Here is a 17,086-nt window from a genome sequence, read left to right as displayed (position 1 = left end):
GGAATTTTACGGTAGAAAAGAAGTCAAACACTGTCTGAGTGAGTGTGTGTTTGTAGTGACTGGTTATACAGGTAGCGAGGAGACGTTTGTATGAGTCAGGCAGACGGAATGGGAGTGTCCAGACAAACATTCATTGTGCAATAATAAGAGTGGAGCATGAATAGGCCAAGTGAGTTAAAAGCGTCAATTGATGTATATTACCCATGATTACTTAGACTTTTTCAGAAATACGCGATTTAAACACGATCGGAAGGAAGTTGCGCCAACCGCACACAACTGAATGTATGGTACGGTCCAGGTCTCCTCAGGTGGGATATAATAGCTCAAATTCTTCCGCCGTTTAAAACGTGACTGTTAGGACTTGCCTGCCTTATGGCAAATCCTTGTGACGTACTGCCAATTACACCTAAAGGCACAGATTCCTTTGAAGGTTAAATCAAGGTTAAGGTTGAACGGATGATTTAGAGCACATGTGTCAAACTTATGGCCCGCAGGCCAAGAGTGGCCCGCCACACCGTTTTATACGGCACGCTATTATCTCGAGCAAGTTTTACAGATATGAAAGGACTGCAAATCTATTGATTCGTTCCCGGCCTTCCTTCAACATGCAGGTCAACCCTGAAAAGCTCTAAAACAATTCTTCATGATCATTAAAAACATATTCAAAACACAAAAATATAGTAATAGATAAGAAAAAAATTATTATGAATTCTCGGTCTCTAGTGGTAACTTCTAGGGATTCTTATAACTTGGATTTTTTCTTTTATATCGAAAGACATCTTGTACCTCGAATTTCTCATAGCTCAAGTTGCTCAAATGTAGAAGTATCGCTGTAATTAATTGAGAATAATTAATAAAATCTGCAACTGGCTGGCAACCAGGTCAGGGTGTCTCCTGCCCAGTGCCCGAAGATAGCTGGGATGGGCTCCAGCACCCCCGCGAGCCTACTGAGGATAAGCGGTGCAGATAAGGGATGGATGGATGGATTATTAATCAATTGAGAATTACCATGTTGGGGGTGTCAAACCCATTTTAGCCCAGGAGCCACTTGGTATAAACATAACATTCTTAGAGGGGCAGGATTTAGTAAATTAATGGCATGAAAAGTGTGCTTTAGCAGAAGAGCTTGGGTCTTTCGGGGGGCTCAAATTTAAATTATGATTCAGGGATGTAAGATTTTATTATAAAAATATTGTTTCCTCAATATTTTTTTTTCCACTTAGATTTTATCTCTTTTTTAGTGTAATACAACTGTACATTTGTAAGAAACAAAAATGGAATCCATTCCCACTACAGTTTGTTTAACGCTGGAAACTCATTTAGACTGGAACATGATAAAAGTAGTATAAAAACGCACATTTAAATGATTGTGTTAATGATTTAAAAATGCTGCTTTTAAAAAAAAATATATATATATGAATGCATATGTACCTGAAAATAGAAACTTGGCTGTTAGATATTCATATATTTTATAGAAACGCACCAAGACACCAGGTCTGCAAAGACACCAGGTGTTTTTTTTAATTAATATTATAGCTTTTGTATTGCCTAAAACAGAACTTTAAAGTACCACGAGGATGGGATTCCACAATGTTCTCTGGTTTATCAATGGTAGTCAGCAAATGCAGCAACAGTGGGTGCTTTGCTGATGTACATGGCATTGGCGACATCCAATGGACATATTTGAAACTGCAAGTCATTGTTTAACGCGACCGACTCGTTTTTCTCTTGGGTTTCTCTCAGTATTGTCTCATAAAAGTATGTGCTGGGCCAGTTTGACACATGTGCTTTACATGGAGAAGTAGTTAAATTCATTTTACATACCGATGACTTTAATCACATTCATAAGTTACATCAGGGCCTTTGAGGACAGCTCTTATACTGATGTGGCCCTCGGTGTAAACGACTTTGACACTCATGATTTAGATTTTGGAGACACCTCCAGGAAATGGAAGTTAGTCAAGGTAATAGCGGAAAAAGAGCTTGTGTGTGTGTTTGTGGGTTTAAACCTCTGCCAGCACGCCTTTCAGTCCTCCCAGTCAAGACGGCGTCAGGTACGACCAAAACCACACAAATTCTTCAATGCGGAGCTGCCGGCCAATTACAATAATTGCACTTAAACGCTTGCGCAATGCTTCCCCAAAGAAACCAACGTAGCTAGGACGCTAAGACGGCAGACTTTGAGGTACAAAAAAACTTCCTGAGCCCGCAGGTCGGCGCTTGTCGTACGAGAGGATGTGTTTACCTAAGAAGGGTGTGGAGGCCCGTGCGGGCCTGCTGCTGGCTCACTCACTCACATCACATTCCGCTTGCAGCGCACGTCAGTCAAGCACTCGCGTCGACCCAACCGGCATCCGCCCTTTTTTCCCCTGAACCAGTTTGGAAACAAATAAACACAAATTAGGAGCAGCCCTGCCTTGTTTCTCTTCAACAACCAGTGTCATCTCGGGGTCATCCAGAACTCAACTAGGCTTAAATGCTTGCAATTTTTTTGCTCGGGGAAGTTTGATACAAAATGAATTCATGTGAGCTTTCAGATTTGACATTAAATGGGCACTGTGTGTTATTTAGCGCCTCCTGGTGGTTAAACAACTTAATTCATTAAAACAAACAATAGGGATTTGAATGATAAGCAAAAATATACGAAACATGCATATTTTAACCCTTGGATGCATAACCTGCCAGTACATACACTCTTCCACGAGTCAGGTTGAAAATGTGTGTGGGGAAAAAAAATATATATACTAATTGTATCATGTCATATACATGTTTTATAAGGTATACCTGGAATATGACAATTTTACAACTTTTTTATTTATAAAGATTTAAAGGAATCACAACCCATGGGGCAAGTTTTGACCCCGCTTATGCAACCAAGGGTTAAAATACTCATATTAGTAATAGTAGTAGTAAAAGTAATAATAGTGGTAACTTGTATTTATATGACATATTATGAGGCTCACCTTGTTGACTAAAAACTTTAAAAGAGTGGGTTAAGAAACTAAAAGAAAAAAAATTTGCTTTTTGGTCATTTTGAGTCTCCGTAGTTTGTATTGTTATTTGTGCTTTCGTCTAAATTTGCGGTAGTTTGTTTGTTTTGTGTTCATACCATTTTTTGGACACAGCCCCGCCGGTAAAATAACTTCAACCACTAATTACCAAAACAAATATTGAAATATTTGCACAAAAACAGCTGTACAATACAATGCCAACTTTGCCATGATCCAAAAACAGGCCAGGAACAGTCAACAGTTGAGTAAAATGTCCAGAGTTGTGTCCTCGTTGTTACCGTGAAAAGGGAGGGAAAAAGAGAGAGTGGGGGACAAGGAAAGGGAGAATGGGAGAAAGAGTTGGGGGGAGAGAGAGAGAGAGAGAGAGAGAGAGAGAGAGAGAGAGAGAGAGAGAGAGAGAGAGAGAGAGAGAGAGACAGAGAGAGAGAGAGAGAGAGAGAGAGAGAGAGAGAGAGAGAGAGAGAGACAAAAGAGATAAAGAAATAGTGAGAGAGGGGGAGGTGAGAGAAAAAGAAATCCAAAGAGAAATCTAAAGAGAGAAAGAGAGATGGAGAGTAAAGAGGAGAGAACAAGAGAAGCGTAGAAAGAGAGAAGGGGAAAGCAAGAGAGAGAGAGAAAGAGAGAGAAAAGAGAGGTAAAAGGAAAAAAGAGAGAGCAAAATAATGTAAAAGGACACATAGAGAGAAAGAGACAAAGAGGAACAAAGAAAGACAAAAGAGAGACAGAGAGAGTGAGAGAGAGATAGAGAGTGAGAGAAAAGGGTAGTGAGGTAGAGAGAGAGAGAGAGAAAGAGAGAGAGAGAGAAAAAGAAAGAAATACATTTACAGCGTTAGTGAGAGGCACCTGGCTTTGGCAACACCAAGTAGACATATTTCAACCTGCAGCTCGTTTCTCTTTTGCGCTTCTCTCAGCGTCGTCTCGCGGGCCGGATTCAATCCCTTAGCGGGCCTGATCCGGCCCACGGACCGCCTGTTTCACACCCCTGCACTACATCCTCAATTCGGGTGAGAGAATCGGAGGGAAATGTGAAATTGAGAATCTTATCAGGCTTTCTGTGCATCCTGAAAAAGAGCCGTGAACCTCACGCAGTCTCCTCAAGATCTTGTTCCAAATAAGCGACAAACCGCATTTAGCAGCAACTGAGGAGCCATGAATGGAGTCTGGCAGCTTTTCCACACCAAGCTTGGTGAGATTCGCTTGATGGGTGCAAGTGTCGACTTGCATATGTGCTTGTGGGAGTGCGTTTGTGTAGGAGTGCGTATGTATGATTGTGTGTCTGCTGCAGGACGCTGAAGAGCGGGAGGTGTTAAGTCGGGTCTGGCAAGGCATACCTGAACTGACAATAATCCTTGTGGTCTCATGCTCTTCGTTTTAGAGCTATTTGTGTTGTTTAGAGAAAAACGCGGTGGGTGAGTGGAGAGCACACCTGCATCACAGTACTGGGGTTGGGGTTGGAATTTCGCCTCTGGGCTTTTTGTCCGTTGGGATTGTACGTTCTCCAAGATCCCTTTTAAAAACATCATGTGAGGTTCCTATAAAACTCTGAATTGCCTATAGTGGTTCAGTGTTTACTCATTGAAATTGCACTTGAACATCCTTGTAGGACATTTTTATGTTTATTTTTCTATGAGTACAGCAATCAATCATTTTTCAAAGGGTTCCAAAAATAACTTGTGATAGCATTTTTTTTTTTAATTTAACACATTATAATACATTAAAACCAAAGAACAAACCCTATATACAGGTTCAAGCATCTAACAGATAGAATTACTCTACTTTATAAAGGTTTTTTTTACAAATAAATTCTGTACTGTCAAATTATAATTCCATACTTATCAACCTCACCCCAGTGCTCCCCTTTTAAAGGATTAAATCCCCCTTATTAAGTGATAATAAACCTTACAAGCAAAAGGGCCACGGCACCTTTTTACGCATGGCAAGTCAGACTATGAAGAATAAAAACAAAGATCATTTGTTTTTCAAGTTTATATATTTACCAAAACAAATGCTTGATCATGGATAACATTTGCTAGAGTACCTCGAAAATCTGCATTTATGTTGTCATCTGCTAGCAGTGACCGAGACTATTACACCTCCGCTTCATCACAACCAAAATAGGTCCAAACAAGTGATGTACCACCCTTCTTCGGTGCAAGCTTCGTTTCCTTCTCGTTTGTTGACTCTGGGACTATGTTTACGGAGTCCGCCATGACACTCAATGAGCTCACACGTTGGTTGTGGCATAGTGCGGCGCTTGCAAACTTTGAATCGCGTTTATTGGTTAGTGCTATTATTGGAATTTGCCTCTGATTGGTCGGCACTTTTAAAACTCGAACAGTAACAATTGTGGTTAGCCAAAACCCCATCACTCACTACAAAACCTAGAAAAAAAACGCAGTGCTTTGTGGTTTCACTAACGCCCTACGTCACATCGCGATGTCGATTCGATTTTGTTTAATCGTGGAGCTCTGACGTGTTGTGTACAAATCGTAAAACAAACGTTCAAACTTCTGACTTTGACTTCGGAATGCCCCCCTATGACCCCCCTACTACCTCCAGATCTTTCCATCGCCCCCAGGTGGTGGTACCGCCCACTTTGGCAACCACTGCATCAGGGTTGGGTAGGGTTACTTTAACTGAATTACTTTCAATTACTTTTGGATTACTCCAATACCAAATATGCTAATAAAAGACAAAAGAAACTAAATATTAATAAAATTATGACTCACAACACGTGGTAAGCTTTCTCTCCTGTCTGTGATCTCTTTGATCTCCGGCAAAACTAACATAAAATGCGACAGAAACAAAATGAAAATAAATCCAAACAGCTTGCCAACATCATTTTTGCCGTTCCATGTGTTCCGCTACTCCCCAAGCCTGCAGAAAATTTAGTCATTTTATTCATATTTAGTTTCTTTTGTCTTTTATCAGCATATTTGGTATTGGAGTAATCCAAAAGTAATCGAAAGTAATCAAGTTAAAGTAACCCTACCCAACCCCGCACTGCATTAGAGGAATAAGTTAGCTGAGTTTTATTGTTACACAAAGTAGGGGTGTCAAAGTCAAAGGACAGAGGGGCTGAACTAAAAATTAAGCTACAATCTGAGGGCCGGACTCATGAAACATTGAAAATTTTAAATCAACAACGATTCCTGGAGTATTATATAATACAGTAATGAATCATGATCACGTCAGGGGCTGAAGTAAACCTTCCCCGGGGGCTGACTTTGACATAGATGATATCAAGGAGGGCCACAATTTAACAACGCTTCTCCTCTCTACTCTCTACAGTCGCCGAGCCCCGTCGCAGCCAAGCGTCCAAAACTGGAAAAAATCCAAGCTCCATCCGATGAACGCAAAGCCGAGTGGTTGCAGATATCCAAGTCCAGACACAAGGTCGGTAAAATGTACATTCCGTAACGTTAAATGCAAACTGCAGGTGGTGACGCACAAGCTATGACATGTTCGGCACAGTGTTGGGTGTGTTACTGAAAGTATTTACAGTAGTAACAGTTACTCATTACTTTATTCAAAAATTAATTCAATGAAAGTTACTAATTAATGGATATACTCGCATAGAAGCCGACCCCCTAAGACCAGACATGGGGACTTGAGACTTAGTGACTTGGACTCGAGTCGACTCGAGTCGCTGTTTTTATGACTTGTGACTTGACTTGGACTTGGCAATCTAAGACTCGGGACTTGACTTGTGACTTGACTTGCCCAAGAAAAAAATACTTGGGACTTACTTGGGACTTGAAGGTGAAGACTTGAGACTTACTTGAGACTTGCACATGTGTGACTTGGTCCCATGTCTGCCTAAGACCGTTTCAAAATATCCATCCATTATCTGCACCGCTAATTCTCAGTAGGGGTGCAGGAAATATCCTTGGTTTTTCATTGTTAATGTGGTTTTATTAAAAATGTAGTTTAGAATTTTTTTCTTTTATCCCTCTATTTTTTGCTTTTGTTTCTTTTTTTCCATTTTTTTGTATTTTCCCCATTTTTAAGTCAATCTGTGCATAATATCACATACTAAATGGTAGTGTAGGAATTAAAGCAACAAAAACAACCTGAAGAGCCGTTTGAGAACAGATAGACGACTCTTTTTAATGAGCCGAGCCGAAAAAAAACAGTTGTTTTTTTAAATAGTCTGAGTTTCCATTTCTCCAGGTAAAATCCGGTCAAAAATGTCACCGCTGTGTCTCGTACTTGCTAAAGAAATTTCACATTCTTTGACATACAAATTCTTTTTAAAGTAACAGAAATAGTTAATTTCCCAGGTAATTAGTTACTTTTACTATAGAGTACACACGCTGCCCAACTTACGAACAAGATCGTTCTTATGTTGAAGTTGTTCATAAATTGCTGTAGTGCTATATTTGTATGTTTAAGGTTGATATAAGTATGTTTAAGGCTTGTAAAGTAACCTGTATTGTTTTGTACTAAAAAAAAACATTTAATGAAGCAATATGCTCTAATAAAGATGAATAGAGTTGAGTTTAACTTACTTTTGGGAGATGAGCTTCAAGAGTTCGGCGACTTCCTCCTCCAAGGTTAAAAGTGGCCGAAAAAAAACGTTCCGACCATTTTCTCAACCGCATCAGGCTTTCTTATTCCACTTTCGTTTCGAAAGAAATGGCTCGCCTCTTCTTTACACTTTACACCAACCATATCTAATGGATGCGAGAGATATTAAACAATAAAAACATCTTAGTCTTATCAAAGTTCTTAGCGTTCTGGAGATACAGTATAGAAAATTTACACACGAACTAGGAAGAGGAAACAAATTTCTTCTTCGGGGTGAATACTGGGTGACTTCTCACAGCGCCACATGCCGGTAGTGGCGGAAAGAAGCACTACAGTACTGTCCTGTACTCTGAAAAAGGTGCACACAATACAAAATCTAGTTTTCGACATGCCCAAAAATGTTTTCGTATCTACCGTTTTACGTAAGTCGAATCGTCGTAAGAGGGGGAGCGTCTGTAATTCAGTTACAAACGCAGTTATTTTTGGAAAGCAGTAGTGTTTACTTAGGGCAGTGGTTAGCACAAGGTCCCCAGTTTGAGACCGGGTCAAGTCCTGTTTATTTGTGACGCCCCTAATCACTCTCCATCAGTCTCTAAGGGCTGCAGACCACAGAATATTGCAAACCACACACTATTATGACACCATCACCTGATCTAAAACCTACATGAGGGCAAGGAAAAACTCAAAAACCTCAACATGAGGAAAATGAAGAAACCTTGAGAAGGGACCGCACATGAGGCAATCCCACTTCCAGGATGACCAGGCTGCAACAGATGTTTCGATAACAAACAATAAAATAAAAAATACATGAAAAATGAATAAAAAGGATGACCAGGTTGCAATGGATGTAGCATTAACAAACAATAGGCAGATATTGTCATATTGAGGTGGAAACATATGTTAACCTAGTGAGGGATGCGTGCCACCAGGCTATTGCCCAAGACACACCACAGAAAATGGTGCCACTACAAGGGATCCAACTAACAACACCTAAGTCAGTAACTATAACTAATTAGTGTTTTAAAGTAACACGCCTAACACAGCTTACTACAGATGACAGAAATGGCATTCGAGAATGTCAAATGCAAGCATAAAGTGTTGAAGTACAAGCTCCAAATTGATGTTTCCAGGACCTGAAACAAGTTCAGCTAAAGCAGAGACCTTCCGCGTTCCGGCCCTGGTCTCCAAAGGGATGGGATCGAGAACAACCTGCAGCTCAGTGTGAGCCTCAGAGGTGAGTCCTTTTAAATGAGCGGAAATGCTTCGAATAACGGCTTGGCAGTTGTTTTATCCTCAATATTTCTAACTGCACTCTCAATAAACTGAAGGCTCTGCAGGTTGGTTTGAACGCCACATCGATCCAAATATCGATATTAAAGATACTGACCGAGTACTTGGATCAGATAGATACTATTGTTTTAAAATCAATACCATGTTCCCTTTTTGACTATCACTATAAAAAGGCTGTAGTGTGTCGTAAGATTATACACACATTGTGACTTTCCAACTCGATCCAATTGCGGATACACTTTATTCTCACTATTGCTTCAGTGCTATATTTTGTATGTTTAAGGCTTATATAAGTAACCTGTATTGTTTTTTACTAAAAGATAAATATTTAATCAAATAATATGCTTTATAAAGATTAACAAAGTTAAGTTTAACCTACTTTTGGTAGATAGGCTCCTCTGTGATAGAGAATGGATGACAAAAAAAGGGATGCAACCTTTTTCTCAACAGCATCAAGCTTTCTTATTCCACTTTCATTAAAAAAAAATCGTCTCGCCTCTTCTTTGCACTTTCAAACATTTCATGAAATAATATGCTTATATTTTTGGCATTATTTGTGAATAAATGAGTTGTGCTTAGAAGATATCCCTTACCATCCTTTATTATCATTTGTACTACAAATGAAGGCTGAATGATAAAGCATAGAAAACTCAAAGCATCGAAAAAACATAGAAAATCAAAGCTAAATTTTTCGCGTTGTCATATTTTTACTAAACTTGCTCTGAGAACATAAAGTCTGGATCTGTCCCCGAGCCAAACTGAGTTTGACATGCCTGGTTTACACTATTTGCACTTTGGTAGACAGTGAATGGTAGAATAGTTTCCCATGTTGACGTTGTTGCATTTCTACTTTTTTGGTTTGGCCCTTTTTACTTTTTAATTGTAATGGAAATGTTTAAGTATTTGTTGATATCCTGTGTAAAGCATTGCAGTCATTTTAAGCTGTTTTTATTCAAATTATCAACCATATTAAGGCGGGGGGTCAATTATTCAGGTATCATAAGATCTCCGAGCAAAAAGTATTGGTATTGGACCGGTATTGATCAATACTGCCGTGTTATTACTCGGATCAGGATCAAAACCTAAAATCCCAGTATCGCCCACCCCTAATTCCAGGACTACGAGGAGGTATTCACCACCATCTGTTTTAAAAGGACCTCTGTTGCTCTTGCAGGTCCACTTTCAAGACTGAAGAGACTCCTTTAACCCCTCTGCTGCATTCTGAGGACACCGGGGACAGGCACGCTCCAGGCAGGGGGATCTCAAACTTGGTGCAGAATGGCAACGCATCCCACTCCAATGACATGGACACAGACGGCGAGATCGATGTGGATGATTGCGATGATCGTGAGTATTTCCTCTCAACCGAAAGTAAAAAGGAAGAGTTTACGAAAACAGAGATAAAAAGCCACTTTTTGTTGTTTCTTGAGCACTGGGGAGAAGCCTAGCACACATACACGCACACGCTTTTCTAAAGATTGCGTTGCAATGGCGCCATCAAGTGTTTCATTGCGGGAATTAACAGTACAGTACTACTGATGCTTGCAATGAGATTATTATAGTGATGTTAGGCAATTTAGAAACACGGATTATTCCAAGGGACAGTGTGATAAAAACACGCCACCCATTAAAGAAAAACAATATTGATTTAAATAACAAGTAAAAATACATGAACTATCGTTTTTTAAATACTCCTAGGTTACATAACATTTGCCTCACCAATATATGATTGACCACCATATTGCTGCTAGGAGTACCCTACCTGGCCAAAAAGGCTTGGTAGGCAAAAAATTAAATAAAATGGTTCTTTTTGGTCTCTTTGAGTATCTATACACCGCCGGTCACGACCAAAAATGTTAAAAGAGCCAATTTCGTTCTGTGTACATTGTTACAAAGAATGACAATACAAAGGAAATTATTATTATTATTATTATTATTAAATGACTAAAAACATATCATGTCTGGAGGTGCCAAAGTAAAAGTCTAAAAGTATAAACCTTTTGAAAATAAAATTAAAAAGGGATTCATTAAGAAAATGTACTCGTTTAGAGGTGTATTGTACATTTTGATTTGTCCCTAAAAAGTTGAAAGTTAAATATTTGCTCCATGTGTTAACAATGCTCAACTGTGTTCAAAGAGCCTTTATTTTTTTCACCCCATTGCACCTCTCTGCTTTTATTTTACTTTTATCAGGAACAAACCCCCAAAAAGATGAAAAAGAAGAGGGTTTTTTTTCGAGCTCCAGGCCAGCATTTTTCTACTCGCTTGCAAATGGTGTGGTACTCTACCGGAATCTCTTGGCTTAAAGTCATGATTGCAGTCTTAAGTTTTCAATTGCCGCACCCCACCTTTAATATTTAATACAAACAATTTTACAGCCTTGAAAAAGGTTAAAAATGTTCGTTTGGATGGATGGATTTGTGTTTTTCCTCCAACAGGAGCTAGATTTTAAAATATCATTTTTTTATGCATTTCAGAGTGTTTTTGTCGCTCTCCTGCATACAGTATATACGTATAAATGCCAATTGAATTAATATTGACTGCAGCTAGTTGATTGAAATTGTCTTAACCCGTCAAAATGTGTTACTTTTCTGTACTAGACATTCCCCCGGAATTCACGTTGCAACAAAACGAATCATTAAAACGAATTGAATTCATTTGTTGTGAGACGCTAAATTTTTTTTCATACAGGTCCACTCCCCGCATCCTTGGTGGCCTCTCCCTCATTTGCGAACAGCACCACCCGCCAAACCCTGACCCCCCAAAACCTACCCAAAGCCAACACTTTGCCTCAGGACACGACAGAAAAGCCGACGGGGCCCGTCTGCCCTGAAATGGATGCTCTGAGACAGACGCTGTACGCCGGCGTAAACACCAGAGAGGCTCGAGAGAAAGTTTTGCAAGAAGTGGTCAAAATGAGGCTGAAGCAAGAGGAGAAGCTGGCGGCCGCCGTTCAGGCTAAGCGCAACTTGCAGCAGGTAGCCGCTTTAAACAACTGTTTTTATGACAGAGAGAGAGATAGCGAGAGAGACAGAGAGAGATAGAGAGAGACATGTATGTACGGTATATAAACAAGCCCTTTCACGTACGTATACATATTAAACTGCAACTTTATTGACGCATGGGTGAAGAACTGGAGAGTCTGCCTAACCTATGAGAATGCTGAACGGAATACACTATGCAAATCAGTGTTTCTGGCACTATAAATACAAATAATGAGATAAGCTCTAATGCCTTTTCATACGTCATATGTACCTCTGGTGATCTAGTGGTAAAGTGTAAGCGCTCTATCCGCGACTACTCTGTTTGCGAATCCTGTTGTTTTAGTCAGTATATTTATCGACTAAACAATAATTTATTTAATACATACCGTAAGTGTATTAAGAGCCCAATGTTAATTCTCCAATGAACATGATAGCTTTTACTGTATCCTCAATTTTTTGCACCTTAGGGCCGGTATGCGTGAAAAATATCTGACGAACGGTTATTTTCGGGGGTGCGCCTTATAATCCAGCGCGGCTTATAGTGCAGAAAATACGGTATTGAAGAGTGATCTTGCCTGTTATGACAGGAGTTGGAGTTTGTGAAAGTGGCCAAGAAAGGTCGCCTCCGCGAGGCGGTGGAGGCCAAGAGGAACCTACGGAAGGAGATTGAGCGCCTCCGTATGGACTGGGAGAGGAAGACCAGGGAGGCGGAGGAGGTTTGCGGCCGCCTCAAGAGGGAACTGGAGCACGAGAGAAAACAGAGAGGATGCGACAAAGGATGCGAGAGTGAGTCGCTTCGTGTCAAGTACTCCGCCCAGGTGAGAAGCTCCAGGTTGGAAAATCAGCAGCTCCTAAAATGTGTAATATACAGCACTACTTTTAAGTTTAAAGTTTAGTAGACACTGAAAATATGAAGAGAAGACATTGATGTAATTATTCAGATATCGGTCAAGTCAAGTCATGTTTATTTGTGATGCCCTTAATCACAAAGAGTCTCAAGGGGCTGCAAAGACCACAGATTATTGCAAACCACTGACTAGTATGACACTATCCCCTGATCTAAAACCTACATGAGGGCAAGGAAAAACTCAAAAACCTAAACATGAGGAAAATGAAGAAACATAGGGTAATCCCCCTTTCAGGATGACCAGGTTGCAACGGATGCTGCAATAATAAACTATAAAATAAAATATAAAGTAATCAAAGTATAATATAAAATAAAAACATGTCAAGAAGTCCAGCTGTTTTGGCATTCAGGAAGAAGAAAGAAGGTGCGACTGTTTAGCCAACCAAATGCAGATGAAAATCCGTAAAGTAGCAAAACCGCAAAAAGTAAACCGCTAAACACTATGTTGTTGTTTTTTGAATACAGAAAACTCAAATTTTGGGGGCAGAATGCATCATGGATTGAATATTACAAAAACAATTGTAATAACAACAATATTTTCAAAGACCAGTTCATCAGCAGCATTATACATTTTTGAACTTTTTCTAAAACAGTAATAATCATAATAATAACAACAATTATAACATTTATATTAAAAACATTTATTAGAAAAGTGAGCGTAAATCCACTGTGTCGTCCTGTGGAACATTCATTCGATCCATTATCCTAACAAGGGTCACGGTAGTGGTGGGTCCATCCCAGCCATGTGTCTGTAGGAGAAAACCGGAGTTCCTGAAGCCATGGGGAAAACATGCAAACCCCACACAGGGAGACCGGTAGCTGGAATTGAACACAGGACTCTTAAAATGTGGGCCCGTTTGTTTTTCAGAAAAACCCAAACTTTCAATATCTGGCAATATCTACCATAAATTTGTGTTAAGACGACAGTATGTAAACACAGTTTGAATTGAAAAAACACACAAAAAACAGACTTGGATTTTTTAGGATCATAATGGAGGAGAGATTGTTACTGAACATGAACGCATCGTAAGAAAACGGAACGTGAACTGTTAAAAAAAAAAAAAAATATATATATATATATATATATATATATATATATATATATATATATATATATATATATATATATATATATATATATATATTGCTCTTTCAGTTGTCCATACATCGTCAACTCTTTCACCATGACCAAGCATTTTATGGGTTTGTATGGTAATTCATTCGTTGGACAGACAAAACTAATAAAGTAATGTTCAAGGGATTCAAATGTTTTCTTTTTATTTGTTACATATAAGTTAAAAAGGCTTGACAAAGTGCATTACTTATTATGCCCTGTATGTGTCATTTCTCGCCTGTGATTAGTCCAATGTCACACGTGGATTCCTATGAGACACGATCGTGTGAAGTTGCTGCCATTTTGTGGCTGTTTTGGAGAACCACATCGATTCAATTAGATTTACATGACCCGTCAGTACCCCAATCCATTACCCATTTAACAACTAAAACTAATAAAGTCCTGTTCAAAGGATTTAAATATTTCTATTGGTTACAGATAACCAAAAAAAACGCTTGACGAAATGCATTACTTATTATGCCCCGTATGTGTCATTTCTTGCCTGTGATTAGTCCAACGTCACACGTGGATGCCTGTGAGATATGATCGTCTGAAGTTGTTGCCACTTTGTGGCTGTTATGGAGAACTACAACGATTTAATTTTTTTTTTTTTTTTTATGTTTACGATACTTTAAATGGTACTTGTAAAACGGGGGCGCTGTGTTCCTGTGGTAATAAATGGGTTAATTGAAACGTATCACCTCAAAGCCCCCGGTTCAAGATCAGTCTGAAACGTAGCAGTGTCAATAAAACAACAATAGGTGATCTTATTTTCCTTTCTGTACCAAACGAACCATGGTACCTGTTGCCCACCACTGGTGTATGCGACTCAAATGTTTTTATATAGCGCCTAACCTGTAACACTTAGATCGGACCTGGAAGTTCATTGACCACTTTGACGTTTAACATCACCTATTCTCCGCCTCTCCCAGATCGACGAACTCCACTCTCAGCTCCAGCAGGCTGATGCGGACCGCGAGAAACTGCGACTGGAGCTGCAGCTGGAACGGGAGGCACGGCAAAATCTGGAGGACGCCGTCCGGGACCTCCAGTCCCAAGTTGCGGCACAGGACAAGACCCCACGCAGCACTCCGTCCTAAACCCGAGCAAAGATCACGAGACAAAACGGAGAATACTTTCGAGTATGTCCAAAGAATCCATAGGATGGGATTTGATAGGGAAAAACATGGAGGTGGAAGCATGACGTCCGCAACTCAGTTCATTGGCTTTTTTTTAACTTTGTTTTATTTGCTATGAAGCGAATTTGAACAAGGCTACGTCACACTTACTTGAATACGAAGGGAATGGTCTCAAAGTCAACAATGGTGCCACAAAAGTATTGGTACACCCCTAGGTGTCGCTGCAGACCACTGAACCCAAGAGACACCGGTTTACCACTATTCACTTTTAATATCAGCTTGCTTTTTTTATATAAGAAAATATACATATATGAATATAGACGTGTAAAGGATGTACTTTTGAAAATATATTGCTTGTTTAATACATAAGCGGGAAAAGCAGCCACATACCAAGGCATTTAAAACTGAAGTATAGGATGCTTTTGCATATTCTAATAATTACTCATCTTAATATCTTTGTTTTCTAAATACAGTGGCTTGCGAAACTATTTGCCCCCCTTGAACTTTGTAACCTTTTGCCACATTTCAGACTTCAAACATCAAGATATAAAACTGTAATTTCTTGTGAAGCATCAACAATAAGTGGGACACAATCATGAAGTGGAACACATTTTATTGGATGGTTTAAACTTTTAAAACAAATAATAACAAATAATTCAGCCCCACTGAGTTAATACTTAAAAGCGCCACCTTTTGCTGCGATTACAGCTGAAAGTCGCTCGGGGTATGTCTCCATCAGTTTTGCACATCGAGAAACGTATATTTTGGCCCATTCTTCCTTGCAAAACAGCTCAAACTCAGTGAGGTTGGATGGAAAGGGTTTGTGGACAGCAGTTTTCAGTTCTTTCCACAGATTCTCAATTGTATTGAGGTCTGGACTTTGACTTGGCCATTCTAATACCTTGATATGTTTTTTGGTGAACCATTCCATTATAGCTTTTGCTTTATGTTTTGGATCGTTGGCTTGTTGGAAGACAAATCTCCGTTCCAGTCTCAGGTCTGTGGCAAAAGTTCACAAATTCAAGGAGGCCAATTAGTTTCGCAAGCCACTCTATGCTCTCCTGTCAGCGCTCCCCTAGAAGACACACACTAAATAAGAAAAAAACCGCGGTACCTCGGGGGAGGTTTTTGTATTTAGTACTGTAATTAGCTTTATATGGCTCATTTGGAAGCATTCGCTTTTAGGGCTCTTAAATCAACAGTGTTTATATGAATAGCATTTCTACATTATATAACATGCAAAAGGAGCGTATATTTTTTTACTTTAGGAAAAAAAAAAGGAATTGCACTTTGTAAACAACCTCCCATCGCTCCCCTGCTATGATTATCTCAGACGAGTTCAGACGAAACACTCGATTCCTCCGGATGCTCTGATGTAAATACGACAATGTTGTAAATAAGATTTCATTGCAGGCTTCTGTATTACATTTTTGCTCTGGCTCAAAACCAAAAAGAGACTAGATTTGGGTTTTTGAAGCAACCTTACTACGATGCGATCGGGGGGCATTTGAGAGACTTTTGGATGGAACCCGTCAGATTAAAATCCCTTGGATTGTTTATTTGAGAGAAATAGAGTTTATGAGATTTATTGACGCCACTGACCAAAAAACGGAATCGATTGTGAAATGTCTGTGTACCGACCATTTTGGTTTTTTTTTCAGTAGAAAACAGGACTTTTATTTTAGATTTAGAAAAGAAACATCAAAATGTTACCTTGGCTCAGTATTTGTTGGGTACAGTGTTATATAGCACTCGCAGTTCTCATGCTCTTGTAGTTTTGGTTTGGATGTAGGCTTTCACTTGTTTTTCTTTTCTTTCGGAAAATGTGTATAATACCGATTAAAAGTCTAAGTCAACCACTGCCTTCTTGCTTCTTGCTATTTGCTTCGTTTTGGTCACTGAATAGTAAGCGACAGAAAGAACAGATTTTAACATATGTAGGCCTATTTGGAATCAAATATAATGATAATACTACATGCATTTCACACCTAGGCCTTCAGAAGGCTGAGTGGATCCAAAACCTCAATAACTATTTTACAGCTATAGAAACTAAAGCATTTCAATAATTAATAAGTCCAATTCAATTTAAAGTATAATGCATTGTATTTATC

General features: G+C 39.3%; 1 protein-coding gene across 1 annotated transcript in view; it reads left to right on the top strand.

The window, feature by feature from the left end:
- skib (SKI proto-oncogene b) overlaps nucleotides 1-16,834 on the top strand; it is a 105,240-nt gene extending 88,406 nt beyond the window's left edge. Inside the window, exons 2-7 of the mRNA XM_088338038.1 lie at nucleotides 6,303-6,407; nucleotides 8,672-8,775; nucleotides 10,006-10,178; nucleotides 11,523-11,809; nucleotides 12,403-12,633; nucleotides 14,769-16,834. Coding sequence (XP_088194164.1) covers nucleotides 6,303-6,407; nucleotides 8,672-8,775; nucleotides 10,006-10,178; nucleotides 11,523-11,809; nucleotides 12,403-12,633; nucleotides 14,769-14,936 — 1,068 coding nt within the window. The 3' untranslated portion in view covers nucleotides 14,937-16,834. The remainder of the gene's footprint in view (nucleotides 1-6,302; nucleotides 6,408-8,671; nucleotides 8,776-10,005; nucleotides 10,179-11,522; nucleotides 11,810-12,402; nucleotides 12,634-14,768) is intronic.
- The last annotated feature ends 252 nt before the right edge of the window (nucleotides 16,835-17,086 follow it).

This window comes from Urocampus carinirostris, chromosome 6 (assembly GCF_059441175.1).
Source record: "Urocampus carinirostris isolate Australia breed hairy pipefish chromosome 6, RoL_Ucar_1.0, whole genome shotgun sequence".
Classification (NCBI taxonomy): domain Eukaryota; kingdom Metazoa; phylum Chordata; class Actinopteri; order Syngnathiformes; family Syngnathidae; genus Urocampus; species Urocampus carinirostris.
Note: the sequence above shows the minus strand (reverse complement) of the source record. Positions and strands in the feature narration are given on the sequence as shown.